This window comes from Trachypithecus francoisi, unplaced genomic scaffold (genome assembly GCF_009764315.1).
Source record: "Trachypithecus francoisi isolate TF-2019V2 unplaced genomic scaffold, Tfra_2.0 Lachesis_group3, whole genome shotgun sequence".
Lineage (NCBI taxonomy): Eukaryota > Metazoa > Chordata > Mammalia > Primates > Cercopithecidae > Trachypithecus > Trachypithecus francoisi.
This window is the reverse complement of record NW_022681468.1, coordinates 125,939,832-125,956,233: the sequence shown is the minus strand read 5'-3', so window position 1 is coordinate 125,956,233 and position 16,402 is coordinate 125,939,832. Positions and strand designations below refer to the sequence as shown.

The following is a 16,402-nucleotide window of genomic DNA, read 5'->3' as shown; positions in this document are numbered from 1 at the left end:
GCTTGCAGCCCCAGCCACTCGGGTGGCTGAGGCAGGACAATCGCTTGAATCCGGGAGGCAGAGGCGGCAGTGAGCACAGATCACGCCACTGCACTCCAGCCTGGGTGACAGGGTGAGACTGTCTCCAAAAAAAAAAAAAAAAAAAAACCCAGAAAACAAACAGATATCAAAAGCCTTGGTGCTGGGGGAATTTTTTTTTTTTTTTTTTTTGAGACAGGTTCCCGCTCTGTCATCCAGGCTAAAGTGCAGTGGTGTGCTATCGGCTCACTGCAACCTCCACCTTCTGGGTTCAAGCGATTCCCGTGCTTTAGCCTCCTGAGTAGCTGGCACTACAGGCATGGGTCACCATGCCAGGCTAATTTTTTTTTTTTTTTTAGTAGTAGAGATGGGGTTCCACTATGTTGCCCAGGCTGATCTTGAACTCCTGGGCTCAAGCAATCCACCCGCCTCGGCCTCCCAAAATGTTGGAATTACGGGTATGAGCCAGTGCGCCTGGCCTGGGGGAAAATTTAGGTCAGGACTTAGGTTAGAGATGGCTTGTCAGGAACAAACAGTAAGAAAATATCTGAGTTTCCCCCTAGGCAAAATACAACCTGGGGAAAATCAGTCATCTAAAATCTAGGTCTCAGAGCCCAGACAGCCAAGGAAAGGCTGAACCTAGAGAATGGGCAGTATGGTCACCACATCAGGAGTAACAGACTCTAAGGAGAGGATGTTTGGTCAGAAGCTCACCTAAACCACATATATGTGAAGAGAAAAGGCATTTGTAAATAAACAAATAAAACTCCCATCATAGTTCATAAGGAAGAGTAACTCTACATTCTAATCATATGCACACAATGGGGATTTAATAAATGCTTATAAGTAAAGACAGAAAAAGAGGCTTACATTACCTCTGAAATCTTTCTTCTCAGTTTCTCCACTGGAGTCAACTTTTTTTTCTTCTTCTTCACCCTCTTCTTGCTCCCCTTCTCCAAAAGAGGCCATATGAAGTACACCAGTTTGGGACAATAAATTCTTCAACTGACTACAGAGTAGATCCAACAAGGATTGAACTACTTTGGGACTCAGTTTATCCGCATAGGTCCTATGTGAAATAAAAGAAAAAAATAAGTGGCAAAAACACAGAAGGGCAAACATAGTGCTTAAACACATAAAGCAGAATAGAGGGAAAGGGGGGATTCTAAAATGGAGGAAGACCAGGCCTCATACAGTTCTACAAAGACATCTACCATACTTACCCAGTAGTGATGGCTAGAATCTGGAGCAACCTTGTACTGGCCACTTTCAAAGCTGTGCTGAGCTGGGAAACACCCGTCTTTGGCAACAACTGCAGGGGCTGTCCTAGCATGGTGTCTGTGCCACACAACTGTGACAATACGTTTAGCAGACCAGTGGAAATTGCCAAAGAAACATCTACTGGTTGATAATGAACACTTAGGGCAAAAACTGTAACCAGAAGGAGACGTTGCTGGGCTTCTAAAAGACAAAGAGACAGTTAAGAATTTTCCTTTCAGTAAACAAAATATTAAAATGAATCATTTTCTAAAATATTAATAACATGAAACACTATTTTTAATTATTTATTCTTTACCTATAAGTTTATCTACTAATGTTAAACACAAAACATAGAATGTAACTAGTACCATAACCTCAGGGTAAAATGTAACCTATACTGCGTATTTGCATGGACAGTTTACTTACCAATGTGATGCTTGTTTGCTTGCAGGGCTCTTTCCAGGGTAGCAGACAACTGTTGATAAATTTTATGCACAGCTACCTGGATTTCAATCTGAATATTTCTTTTAGCTGCTCTGATCCCATCCTGAATTACACATAAAGATTTACTTTTTCTATTAGCAACAATAATACCTGCTTGCAAAAAGAAGTAATAACATTTTATTTCTAGTCTATGCTAGAGCCTTATGATGGTATTTAATTATTTACTATATTTCACTATATAAAAGTTTATAATAATTTTTTTTTTTCTTTTTTGAGGCAGGGTCTCACTGTATCACCCATGCTGGGGTGCAGTGGTGCAATTCTGGCTCACTGCAACTTCCACCTCCCAGGCTCAAGCAATCCTCCCATCTCAGCCTCCCAAGTAGCTGGGACTACAGGCACATACCACCACACTCGGCTAATTTTTTGTATTTTCTGTAGAGACAGGGTTTAGCCATATTGTCCAGGCTGGTCTTAAACTCCTGAGCTCAAGCAATCCAACAGCCTCGGCCTCCCAAAGGGTTGGGATTACAGGTGTGAGCCACCATGCCCAGCCTCCAAATTTAATTTTAAATGCTTGATAATTCTTGAGTCTGCATAATCCTTTTTTTTTTTTGGAGATGGAGTCTCGCTCTGTTGCCCAGGCTGGAGTGTAGTGACGCGATCTCAGCTCACTGCAACCTCCACCTCGCGGGTTCAAGCAATTCTCCCTGCCTCAGCCTCCCGAGTAGCTCAGATTACAGGCACCTGCCACCACGCCCAGCTAATTTTTTGCATTTTTAGTAGAGACGAGGTTTCACCATGTTGGCCAGGCTGGTCCTGAACTCCTGACCTCAGGTGATCCGACCACTTCAGCCTCCCAAAGTGCTAGGATTACAGGTGTGAGCCACTGCACCCAGCCGAGTCTGTATAATCTTTCTATATCCTCACAAAGCAGTTTTTCCTGCCTAAATATGAAAGACATAAAGATAACACTTTTTTTCCCTAAGTTATCAAAGGAATCACACAAACTAGGTAAATGATCAAATCTAAAACGTAAGCTCTTGAAACCCATCCTCCCAAACTCCAATCCCTATCCTAATTTGGATCTATTCCCATCCAAACTGGATAATAAAACTGAGCCAGCAAATAATCTACAATAGTACAATAGTACCATGGCTCACCTAATCTCAACCGCAATATTTAGGAAATGAAACCAATGAGCTATCTTAAAAAATTTTAAGTCTTTGTATTTTTAAACTGAATTATAAATACCAAAAAGCTTCACATTATTAAAGTGGCTTTGTAAAATGACAGTTAAAATCTGTATATACTGCAAGGTGTCACCTACCTGATAGTGATGCAATCGGCCACTCTCTCCCTTGGATCCTGTGTGTCCAACAGTGCCTAAACCAAAACACCCTGCTAGGAACTGGAGCCTCACAGACGTGAGTAGTGTGGATGACTGGAAGCCCGAACTCAACCTGCTTCCTGCCAGTGAGATGCTACCTTTTTCTTCCATCCCAGACAATAGAACGAGGATCTGATGAAGTGCCTCTAAACGAAGCTTGAGGAAAAAAACATATTTTAGAGTTCTTCACTGAACTCAGACACAAAGAAACTCTGGATGCCAAAGACAGTATTTTTAACACTTAGAAAATTCTGACATTTCATATGAATCTATTCTATGACACACATTTATTTTATTATTACTTTTTATGAAGATATTTCTAAAAATTCTATAAACATACTTCAGAATAAAAAAGGTTAGAGTACAATAGGAAAAGTAGTAGCTTTGGATGTAGGAGACATGGTTTCAGGGACAGACTCTTTTATCTTACTGTGTGGCCTTGAGAAAGTCTCTTAACTTACTGAATTTGTTTCCTCATATATAAAATAAGACTAATAATACCTTATCTAATCTATTCACACAGCTTCTGTGAAGCTCATAAGGAGATGTACGTGAAGGTTTCAAAACTATAAGGTAGCACTGCTATTGCTTTCTTTATTAAGCTTACATAGAATGAATACTCTTCAGCCTAGGAATGAGAAATACTTCTGAAGTATTTCTCTGTGGTTTTCTTGAACTTCTACCCCTATTTTCCCTAGGAAGACACTCCCCATCACTGCAGCTGATCAGCTTATCCTTCTTCTTCTAAAACATTATTTTGAGATAATTTTAAATACACAGAGAAGTTATAAAGATGGTACAGAGAGTTCTTGTACACTCTTCCTTTAGCTTCCCCAAATGTTAACATCTTACATAACCATTGTACATTTATGAAAACTAAGACATTAACATTGGTATAATACTATTAACTAAACCTAAAGTAAAATAGTATTAGTTAAAATACTTTGTTTTGATTTTAGTTTTTCCATAATGTTCATTTCCTGTTCCAGGATCTAATCCTATATACTGCATTGCATTTAGTTGCCATGACTTTTCAGTCTCTCCTACCCTGTGACAGATTCTGTCTTTCCTTATTTTTCACGACCTTGACACTATGGAAGAGCTGTTCAGGTATTTTATAGATGTCCCTAAATTTTGGGTTGTCTGATTTTTTTTCTCATGATTACACTGGAATTATGGATTTGGGGGAAGAATACCACATAAAGTGTTCTCATCACACTATATCAAGGGTACATGATTTCAACATGTACCCATCACCAATACTGGTGATGCTAATCTTGATTTTTTTTTTTTTTTTTTTTTTTTGAGATGGAGTTTCACTCTTGTTGTCCAGGCTGGAGTGCAGTGGCATGATCTCGGCTCACGGCAACCTCTGCCTCCTGGGTTCAAGTGATTTTCCCACCTCAGCCTCCCAAGTAGCTGGGATTACAAGTGTCTGCCACCATACCCAGCTAATTTTTGTATTTTTAGTAGAGACAGGGTTTCACTATGTTGACCAGGCTGGTCTCAAACTCCTGACCTCAGGTGATCCACCCACCTCAGCCTCCCAAAGTGCTGGGATTACAGGCGTAAGCCATTGTGCCCAGCCAATCTTAATAATTTAGTTAAGGCGATACCTGTCAGGTTTCTGCAATGTAAAGTTACAATTTTATCTCCTTCCCATAGTCTATTTGTCAGAAGCAAGCCACTAAGTCCAGCCCACCTTCAAGGAGCGAAGAATTAATCTCCACTTCCTGCAGGGAGAACTATGAAAGAATTGTGGACATGTTAAAATCACAATAATTAATAAATATTTGGGGGGAGATACCTTAAGGCTATGCAAACATCTTATGTCTCTTTCAAGTTTTGCTCACTCATTTTAGCATTCATTAGTGGGTCTTGATTGCAGCAATTATTTCTGTGAGGTTCTAATCTGAAGCAGATGTCTAATTTAAACTGAGACAAATGGGTCAAAAATGAAGGCTCAGGGCCAGGAGCGGTGGCTCAGGAGGCCTATTTGGGAGGCCAAGGCAAGTGGATCACCTGAGGTCAGGAGATCGAGACCAGTCTGGTCATCGTGGTGAAACTCCATCTCTACTAATAATACAAAAAAATTAGCCAAGCATGGTAGCACACACCTATAATCTCTGCTACTCGGGAGGCTGAGGTAAGAGAATCGCTTGAACCCGGGAGGCAGAGGTTCCAGAGAGCCAAGATCTCGCCATTGCACTACAGCCTGGGCAACAAGAGCTAAACTCCATCTCCAAAAAAAAGAAAAAAAAAAACAGCTCTGATGACCCCTATTGTCATCAACCAGTCTCACCCTAGTTTCTAGGAGACATGTGAAGACTTCTGAGTATACTGTTCTGAGAGACGACAATTTTAAAATGCACTTTTGTCTAGTTCAAACAAAATAATGTGCTGTTCTAGTTAAGAAAGTTATGTTTAGGCCGGGCGCGGTGGCTCAAGCCTGTAATCCCAGCACTTTGGGAGGCCGAGGCGGGCGGATCACGAGGTCAGGAGATGGAGACCATCTTGGCTAACATGGTGAAACCCCTTCTCTACTAAAAATACAAAAAATTAGCCGGGCGTGGTGGCGGGCGCCTGTAGTCCCAGCTACTCGGAGGCTGAGGCGGGAGAATGGCATGAACCCGGGAGGCGGAGCTTGCAGTGAGCCGAGATCGTGCCACTGCACTCCAGCCTGGGCGATACAGCCAGACTCCGTCTCAAAAAAAAAAAAAAAGTTATGTTTAAAAGCTCAGATAGAGGAAAGGTGAAGGCAAGAAATAGAAGAAAAGGAAAGGTTTTCCCTAGAACTATACATTCAATGGTTCAGTTTAAGCTTCCAGAGCTCTCACAAGAAGTAAATATCAAAGACTTACTTCTGCCCTTAACTGCTGCTGTTCCATTGCAATGATGGAGGCCTGGGGACTTGTAGACATACTTTCCTCTGGCTCTTTAAAACCTGGGGCATTCCCCACATCTCCACTCACAAAGCTTACAACATTTTCAATCAAAGTGTGAACTCCCAAAGACTTGGTAAGATCAAAATCAGACTCAAAGGAATAAGAGGAGTTGCATAACCAGTCTCTGCTATGTTTCAGGCGAGCCCAAGAATCACTCAGGGATTCCAACTGACTGTGCATAGGACCTATATACAAACAAAATAAACATATATCAACAGCAATCAAGTGGAGCATACATTCTGAAACTAGATAAGGCTGAGTGCTGCTACCATAACCAACTGGTGAAAAATGGATACTCATGTTTGAATACACGCATGCATTAAGTGATTCTGAGCAAAATGCTTTGGTAAAAACAACAAACAAACAAAAATTAGAGCAATGTAAGAAAATAAAAGGAAAGCCCTGTTTGATGTACCAGTGTCTCTGTAAGCGCTTTAGCAACACGCTGCCACAAGAAAAAGAAAGGCAGAAGCTGTTATCAAAATGCTTAGCTTAAAATGCTCTGCAGTATTAAACCAGATCATCATTTACGAACAAAAAGAAACTAGGCACTTAAGACACTGCTGGTAAGACCTACTCAAAACAAAGATTTCATCTAACTCAACACTACTATTACAAAGAGCAAGTTAAGACTGAACAAAGTCTCTACATATCTGCAATGAAACATTACCAAAAAATGAATATAGAAGGGCAAGTAAACTTACACAAAAAGGAGACACAAACATCACCCTTTGGGTTTCATTAATATAAGGAACATTCTCACTGACTGTGTCATGTGCATATTTACTGCAGGTTGTGAAACTCCTATATAGAGGAAGCAAAGTTTCACAGACAAGAATATATGAGATTTACTGTAAAATGATACCTATATAAAATTATCAAGTGGCATCAAAATAGTTGCTAAATATAATACCATTAGATTTGCCAGTGGGTGTTTTTTAAGCTAAAATATTTATGTTAGACAGCAAAATGTTAACATGTTTGAACACAAGGGCAACTGTCCAAGTCATATGTCAATATTAGCTTTAAATAAATATATTAATGTCCAATTCTTACAAATCTTTATAATTTAACTGATCTCAGGCACATGAATTTGATTAACTACAATCCTTTTGTTCATGACATCCTCTCAGCATTGGTCCATGCATGGCCCAATTTTGAAATCACATTTTTTTTTTTTTTGAGACGGAGTCTCGCTCTGCTGCCCGGGCTGGAATGCAGTGGCCCGATCTCAGCTCACTGCAAGCTCCGCCTCCCGGATTTACGCCATTCTCCTGCCTCAGCCTCCCAAGTAGCTGGGACTACAGGCGCCCGCCACGTCGCCCGGCTAGTTTTTTGTATTTTTTAGTAGAGACGGGGTTTCACCGTGTTAGCCAGGATGGTCTCGATCTCCTGACCTCGTGATCCGCCCGTCTCGGCCTCCCAAAGTGCTGGGATTACAGGCTTGAGCCACCGCGCCCGGCCTGAAATCACATATTTATAATAAATATCTGTGAACACAAGAACTAGAAAACTAACAGTAACTTCTACCTATTTACTCCTCCTCCAGCCCATCTCTTGCTACCTAAAGTTTTATTATCCTAAAGCCTGGGTTTGTTATTTCCTTGTTTTTATTGTTTTAATGTATTCCTAAGATGAATAATGGTTTTAGTTGTCATTGACCTTTAAAAGAGTATCATTTTATATCAACTTTTTGGACATACTCTTTTCATTCAATATAATATTGTTAACATTCATCCATATTACTATGTGTAACCATGGTTCATTTATTTGATTGCTGTATAATATCCTATTATGTGAATATACTAAATTTCTCAATTAGGAAAGCATCTTAAGGTACCCAATAAATATGAATGATACAAATTATATCAGTTATATAACTAGACAGAAAAGTTTGGGAAGATAACTACTTAAACACGAATGCCCACAGAGAAAACAAACTAACACAATATTCAACGTATAATCTTATTTTTGAATTACTATACTGGTGTCAAACCCTAGGACTTCAAAATTCATAACAGGGAGCTAATACTATAAAGTAACTATGAAATAATTTATATTTATCCTAGTAATATAATGTAGAATGGCAAAGAATATATGGTTTATCTGCCTTCTGTGTTTTAGTAAGAATTATTAAGATTAAAAAGGCTTAATTTTCACCACTGCACTCCAGTCTGGGTGACAGGGTGAGACCCTGCCTCCAAAGAAAAAAACCTTAATTTTCAGTCTTGCTGAACATGAAAAATAACAACCTAGCAAACAATTTCCCCAAATTGTAGAGCTGAATATTCTTTCATGTAACACAGAAAAGACTGAAAATCCAAAGAATAGTATCACAGATGCATGATGCATTAAGTTGAAAATATTTCAAGAATAAAGCGGAAGCTAATGCAAAAAATACATACATTCTTTTTTCATTTCCTTAAAGCACCTCAAATTCAGTATCTGTATTTAGCCTTAACTTACAAATAACAGCTTCTGATTCCTCACATTGAACTTGTTTTCTGGGGAGTGTTTTTTATTTTTAATAATCAAATTTCAGAAAAAAAGGTTCTAGTTACTAATACTTATAAATTACTTTTCAAAATGAATACAAAATGTGGAAGGAACTAGTATCAGAACTGCAGAAGAAAAAGAGACCTTAAGGATTATTTAGTCCAATTTTCACAATTGAGGAAACAGAGGCACAAAAAAATTGGTTTGTCAAATAATGACATTAATTCCTTAATTTTATGGGAGGTAGTCTTACATATTCATTATTAACCAACTCACAAATCACTGAAGGAAATTTCAATTGCCTGCCTATATAAAGGTTCACTCATGAATCTACCAATATTGAACTGTCTTCATATAAACCAAAATATTCTATGGAATGGCTAACGAAGCCCAAAATTAAATCCTCTGCAATTTAAAGCAGGGGTCGGCAAACTTTTTCTGTAAACGGCCAGATAGTAAATATTTTTGGCTTTGCAGACCATAAGGTCTCTGTCACAATTACACAACTCTGCTGTTGTAGTATGAAAGCAACCACTTAAACAAATGAGTGTGGCTGTGTTCCAATAAAACCTGATAAACAAAAATAGATGCCAGGCCAGTCTTGGCCTCCCAGCTGTAGTCTGCTGAGCCCTAACAGATGAAATTAACCCAAATGTAACTTAGTATATATAAATAAAATATTAAGAACAGGAAACACACTATACAGAAGCATCAGGATAAATAATTTCCAACAAAATATTTAGTTTGACATGAAAAATACTTGAAACACAAAAACTTATAATTTGGAAATGGGAGATGAAAGAACTTAAATTTTTTTTAAAGTATAACAATCTGATAACTTTGGTTTGCTCTGTACTATCTGAATATAGGAAATATTATATCTGAAAGGGGTATTAAAAGCTTCTACATAACAATTGAGACTAAGCCCAAATCTTGGTATTATTTCATAATCACCTATTATATAAAGAAAATGCAAAATCCAACAAAAAATTTTTGAGATTGTTTACTTGTCCTTACAAGTTTGGTTTTTAAATGGAATTTTCAAAATGAACATGGCAGAGCTGCAATACATACTTTATAAACCATAAAATATGTAGGCAAGCTAAAAGGGGAAAAAAATTAAACATGCCATCATGTACTTGCTTGAAGCTCTTCTTTTTTCTGGGGCTCAACTGGCCAAAAAGGAGTAAATACACTACCACACGAGAATCAGAAAACAAAAGGAGAAATTTGATACAGGAGAGAAACATTTACATTTAATTTTTTTTATATCATCTAATTTGAAATGCACAGACAAAACAGCATTTCGCCCATACATGTTATACCATGAAACACACATGTTGATAAATGTTTCCAGTATTATTTTAGCAATAAAATCCTAACAAAACATTTAAAGACCTAGGGGTGAAAATCAGACCACACAGTATTTTAACTAATAAGATTTCTGATGTTGCTTCTTAAGTTGCTGCTTTGATATCCCACAACTTTTCACTGTATCATCTTCAGCTTAAATATGAAAACTAAAATCAAGTATCTGCAAAAAGGTACTGTCTTTCTGTGAACAATCAGCTTAGTTTTGTACAACCACAGCAAATCTTTTAAGTTTTATCCAAGTACCAAATTACTAACATATTTTTACAGGTTTTGTCAAGAATTTTATCAGGCTGTTATGAAAATTAAATGAGTTATTATAATATTTGTGAAGGGCTTAGAACAATGCCCATATAGTAAGTAGTTTATAAATGTTTACTAAATACAAATTTCATATTGCCTCTGAGGTGCTAAGCAGAAGAAATGTTTCATCCACCTCTTTTGGAAGTAAATTTAGCTGGCCGGGCACGGTGGCTCACGCCTGTAATCCTAGCACTTCGGGAGACCAAGGCGGGGTGATCAAGACCAGTTGAACCAGAAGTTCAAGACCAGCCTGGCCAACATAGTGAAACCTCGTCTCTACTAAAAATACAAAACTTAGCTGGGCATAGTGGCACGTGCCTGTAATCCCAGCTACTCAGAAGGCTGAGGCAGGAGAACTGCTTGAATGGGAACCTGGGAGGAGACTGCAGTAAGCCAAGATGACGCCACTGCACTCCAGCCTGGGCTACAGAGCGAGTCTGTCTCAAAAAAAAAAAAATTTAGCTTTGAAGCCTCTGAAAAGCTGAGCACAGTGGCTGAACTAAATGTATCTGCCCACATTTCTCTGCCCCTTCCTACATATTCACTTTCTTAGACCAAGGACTTAAACCAATTGTGAAACATTAATTCAAGTGAGGGGAGAAAAAGGTTCAATCGTGGTTCAACAGTGTGAATCTTAGTATCCCCATTGTCAAATACTGAGATTACAGGTAATGGGCCCTCTCAAGGAGGAGCCTTTGCAGGCATGGAAAAAGCAGTTGAAAATGTGTATACCCCTGTTGTCATTTACACATCCATTTAACTTCAGTAAATAGGATATAATCAACATCATTATCTCTCTCCTCTTCCTCTCATCAGACTTTTAGTAATTCAAGACCACTGAGACTAGTAACTGCAAATGCTGTTATGAGGGAAAAAATTTTACATTTCCTCCTCAAAATATTGGAAGGGGTAAACAAGCACACAGAATTCTTGGCCAGGCACGGTGGCTCATTTCTGTACTTCCAGCACTTTGGGAGGCCAAGGTGGGCGGATTGCTTGAGCCCAGTTCAAGACCAGCCTGAGCAACATGACGAAACCCCGTTTCTACAAAATAAAAAAATAAAATAAAATAAATAAATAAATAAATAAATAAAATTAGCCAGGCATAGTGGCATGTGCCTGTAGTTCCTCCCAGCTACTTGAGAGGCTGAGATGGGAGGGTCACTTGAGTCCAGGGAGGTTGAGCCTGCAGTGACCTGTGATCGCACCACTGTACTCCAGCCTGGGTAACAGAGCAAGACACTATCTCAAAAAAAAAAAGGAAAGGAAAAAAAAGAGAATTCTCACTTGGCTGGACATTTTTTTGTCCTTCATGGCTCAAGTCAGAATCAGAACACTCAACAGTTTGAATGGCTCCCAAACAGTTCTCACACTTGGCAGGTTCAACTGCCTAATTGAAGATATTATGGCTTAAGGCATCTGGTCCATATTGATAGAAAAGAAAAAAAAAAGAGTCATTTATTTTACTATTATTTAAAAGCAAAACAAACAAAAAAAAACCCACTGTGCCAAAGGGCAGTCACTAAATATACAATATTTTTGTAAAATCTCTTTGAAAATATAATCTCCTAAATATGTTATATCCATGCCTAAGTAATTCACATCCAAATTAGTTTTTTCTTAGTTCAAAGATGAAGATTCTACTTTTATTCCAAAGACATTATTTTGCCACACGCTGACCTGGTTAAGAAGAGACTGAATCTCAAATTACAGTTCCATAAGCATGACAGAGATTTGAGAGAAAAGAACAATTTTAACCAATGAACTATTACTTATAAATATAAACTTAAGTAATACAGTATAAACTATAAATTGGATCTCTTACGCTACTCTGTAAGTCTGGAGCCATTTTCTCTCTAGCACCAAATGATATACATTTATTAATATAACATACAACTTTTAGCAACTATATTCACCTGAGCTAAACAAAATTAGGAAAGTAAATCTGTTCCAAAAATTGAATTCTTAAGTCAAAAGAACTACCAATTTTCAAAGAATTACCAAATAATAAAATGCATATTGCACATTATACTAAACATCACTTCATTTTTTTTGGTATCACAAATACTCTGTAATTTTTTTTTTTAAAGAAACTCAGCAGCTTTGGTATGTTATAGCCTCAAAAGATTTTTCAAAAAGCAAGCTCTGGCTTTATTATTCCTAATATTTCAGAGAAATCGTTCTCTGTATTCTTTTTTTTTGAGACAGGGTCTCACTGTTGTCACATAGGCTGGAGTGCAGTGGCATGATCACAGTACCCTGCATCTCAAATTCCTGGGCTCCTGTGATTTTCCCACCTCAGCCTCCTGAGTAGCTAGAAATACAGATGCATGCATCAATGCCTAGCTTTTTTTTTCTTTTTGGTAGAGACAGGGGTCTCACTATGTTGCCCAGACTAGCCTTCCAAAGTGCTGGGATTACAGGTGTGAGCCACCACACCTGGCCCATTCTTTCTATTCTAATTGTAATTAAGTAATTAAATATTGCCAAATTTTAAGTAACAACATTTATTCTTTTGAGCTATATACATGAAAATGAAAAAACTATGTGTGCATTTCTTTTCATTTCTCAGTTTTTTTTCTATGGATGAGAAACGTAACATTCTGCCAAGTAAGCTATTAAGAGAAGGGTTTCATTCTGAAATACAAAAGATTTAATATCATGAAAAAAAATTTTTTCACAGGCTTTCAGAAAACTGCCACTAGTGGCAGTTTTTAACAATTTACATTTTCACAACCACTTAATAAATGGTTTCAAACAAAAGTACCAGTTAGGGCAGGCATGGTGGCTCAAGCATACAATAATCCCAGCACCTTGGGAGGCCAAGGTGGGAGGACTGCTTGAGCCCAGGAGTTCGAGATCAGCCTGGGCAAACAGGGAACCTTATCTCTACAAAAATAATAAACTAGCTGAGCACGGTGGTGCACAACTGTAGTCCCAGCTACTCTGGAGTCTGGGGAAGGATGATCCGTTGAGCCCAGGAGGCCAAGGCTGCAGTGAGCTATGATGGTGTCACTACACTCCAGCCTGGACAACAGAGCAAGATCCCGTCTCAAAAAAAAAAAGCAGTACCAGTTAATAGAGAAATATACTTAAGAGAGTTTTTAGTTATCCTTGGATTTATATTATCTAAAACTGCTTGTTTTTCCTCAATTTGTACACACAATCATGAGTTAATTATATTATTCATTAACAAAAGACCTTAACTCTCAATGACACTCTAAGTTGTTCCTCATGAAAATTTTTTTTTAGTTTTTTATGTAAGAGATATAGTATCTCTTCATGTAAGAGATAAAGCATCTCTTACATGCTTTATCTTAATAGGCCAAGAGGGAAAAAAAATAGAAACTTTCCATTTCAAAGTGTGTGTACATGTATATGGGGTAAGAAGTTCTCCCTGTAACACCATTTAAACTATAGCAACTCTGTGAGCTAAAACATGGAAAATTATGTAAACAACCCCTTTCCACCATAATGGAATGTACTGTTTTTAGAATTCTATAGGACTTTTTAAAAGTCAAAATACATGACAGATGAGAAAATAACTGATCACTAACTCCTAAACATTCCCAGATTTTTAAAGGGTGTGTATTTTAATGAAAATAGTCTTCCTTTTAACTCTTCTGATAAAATGATTCTGAATTTTTTTGCAATTACATTTCAAAGACAATCAGATCCAAATACATCAGATATAAAAACAGCTACTTGATTTAAGATATTTACTATGTTCTTTTTTTTTTTTTTTTGAGACAGGGTCTCATTAAGATGTTTACTATGTTCTTAATACTTATACTTACCTCTCTTTCTTTGAGATGCTGCCAAATCCAAATCAACATTGCGTCTGCCACTCTATTCAAAGTAAAAAGTAAGTAAAATTTAGTCATGAAAAGTATTTTAAGATTAAGATTTAATAGAGTATTCGAATAGAAATTTACGTAATTACAGCAATGTCTTACTTATTCATCATTCAAGTCAAACTAATAACAAAATGTCCCTAAAAACTCACTGAACATAGCTATAAGGAGGCTCAAGCACATATAACGGAAACACTAACTCAAAAAAGTCACATTAATTAACAGTGCAGAAGAGCAGTAGTTTTCGTTATCTTTTTTCCACTGGAATCTTTATCTTCCAGACACAGGATGATCTTATTAACACCTTCTGGATGCCTCAAGCCTTGAAGTAGTGCCCTATTTTCCAAAATTACTATTCCTTCCTCTAGCTTCACTCTCCTTTCTTTTCAAAACTTCCACTAGCCTTCGCTAGGTGTTTGGAGGAAGAAAATCTGATAGTCTCCATACTAACAGAAAAATAACAGTCCTAAACCTTCTGGTAGTATTTGAAAAGTTTTTAAATGTCTTTTTATAAAACCTACTAAAATAGACAAATCTCAAATTCATTGACTACAGACAGTTTAATAAATCAGTGAAGGTTTACAAGAACAATGGAAGTATATTTCTGTGTGCTATCAGTGTATCTGGTTGGGGGTGGGGTGTAGACAACTGCCTACTTGGCCCATAGAACAAATCATATATGAGTTAAGCTTATGCATATAATTGACATTATGGTATTAGCAGTTTCAATTGTACTCTATCATACAATCCAAAAAGTTTGTGTCAAAGAAGTAAGACTCAGAAGTGACAAAACAAGGCCGGGAGCGGTGGCTCACACCTGTAATCCCAGCACTTTGGAAAGCCGAGGCGGGTGGATCGCTTGAGGTCAGGAGTTCGAGACCAGCCTGGCCAACAAGGTGAAACCCCGTCTCCACTAAAAATACAAAAGTTAGCTGGGTGTGGTAGCACACACCTGTAATCCTAGCTGCTTGGGAGTCTGAGGCAGGAGAATCACTTGAACCCGGGAGGCGGAGGTTGCAGTGAGCTGAGACTGCGCCACTGCATTCCAGCCTGGGTGACAGAGCAAGACTCCATCTCAAAAAAAAAAAAAAAAAAAAAGTGACAAAACAGATTCATTTGAAAAATGTTGTAGAAAATCTTTACCTAGTCACATATATAGATACATGTACCCATGTTGCAGATAAACACACTTTTTCTTATATTCACCTATCTATATATCAACAGAAATAAGCATTATATATTCTTGGACCATTTGGTGCTGGATAAAACACCAAACAGTCATCACAAAGCTCCTCAAGGCATCACTGTGTCAGGCAATAAAACATTTTCATTACATAGTACTTTTGCTATGAGGGCTCATGGAAGAAAACAATCTCAGGCCTCAGAACCAGAAATATCTGGTTCTCTTGAACAATTGTTTTTTATCTTTTAGACACTGTGAATTATGTAACTCATTATGCTTTTCCTGCGTGGTGATCAACCTCTAGCAGAACACCACACGATATGAGCCAAGATAAGAATATCTTACCCAGGGCTTTATTTTCCTCTCTCAGCCTTTTTCAGTCCTAATTCATTCATCTAAATTATCCTTTTGTAAAGTATCTGTTTTCACATGCTAAACCAAATCCTGCGAGAAACAAGGAAGCTAGGGAATAGACTAGAAGGGTGTAGCAAGAAATGTTGGTAAAAATGACACCTGTCAAACAGTTAAACTTAGGGTTGGTATATTCTCTGCTAAAACAGAGAAGTAGATAACACGTCATATAATACATTTTATGAAAGAAGGTTAAAACAAAGATTTGACATTAAAGTGGTTAACTTCAAACATTTTAAAAAAGGATTTCATTCACGAAAAATTCAGAGTAAATGAAGTATCAAAGATATCTTAAATAACCTCATATAGTATAGAAGGGTAACATATTTCAGCTGGAAAACCCAAACTGTCCCAAGTGCTTGCTCCTCTTCATCCACCCCAGGCTCTCTGAAGTTGAAGGCTTAGCCCAGATCTCCCTTCATCTGAAATGGAATCTGCTTTCTCTCTAGTTCTTGTCTCTTCCATCTTTTATGACACTGTCTTTCTAATATTCCATAAGGAAAGATAATCAAAAGTCAATCTGGTGTTTTTTGTTTGAGACAGTGTCTCACTATGTCACCCAGGCTGGAGCACAGTGGCGCAATCTCGGCTCACTATAACCTCTGCCTCCCAAGTAGCTGGGACAGGTGCTTACCACAACACCCAGCTAATTTTTTTTTTTTTTTTTTTTTTTGTATTTTTTTGTAAAGACAAGGTTTCACCATGTTCCCAGGCTGGTCTTGAACTA

At 37.8% G+C, this 16,402-nt stretch overlaps 1 protein-coding gene across 7 annotated transcripts in view; it reads right to left on the bottom strand.

Annotated features, from left to right (window-relative positions):
- HERC1 (HECT and RLD domain containing E3 ubiquitin protein ligase family member 1) overlaps positions 1 to 16,402 on the bottom strand; it is a 231,466-nt gene that overhangs the window by 80,671 nt on the left and 134,393 nt on the right. For all 7 annotated transcript variants that reach the window (XM_033189823.1, XM_033189828.1, XM_033189825.1 and 4 more), the window contains exons 25-30: positions 14,025 to 14,076; positions 5,974 to 6,242; positions 3,053 to 3,268; positions 1,705 to 1,825; positions 1,242 to 1,479; positions 894 to 1,087 (exon numbers count right to left, since the gene is read on the bottom strand). In XM_033189823.1, the coding sequence (XP_033045714.1) occupies positions 894 to 1,087; positions 1,242 to 1,479; positions 1,705 to 1,825; positions 3,053 to 3,268; positions 5,974 to 6,242; positions 14,025 to 14,076 (1,090 nt within the window). The remainder of the gene's footprint in view (positions 1 to 893; positions 1,088 to 1,241; positions 1,480 to 1,704; positions 1,826 to 3,052; positions 3,269 to 5,973; positions 6,243 to 14,024; positions 14,077 to 16,402) is intronic.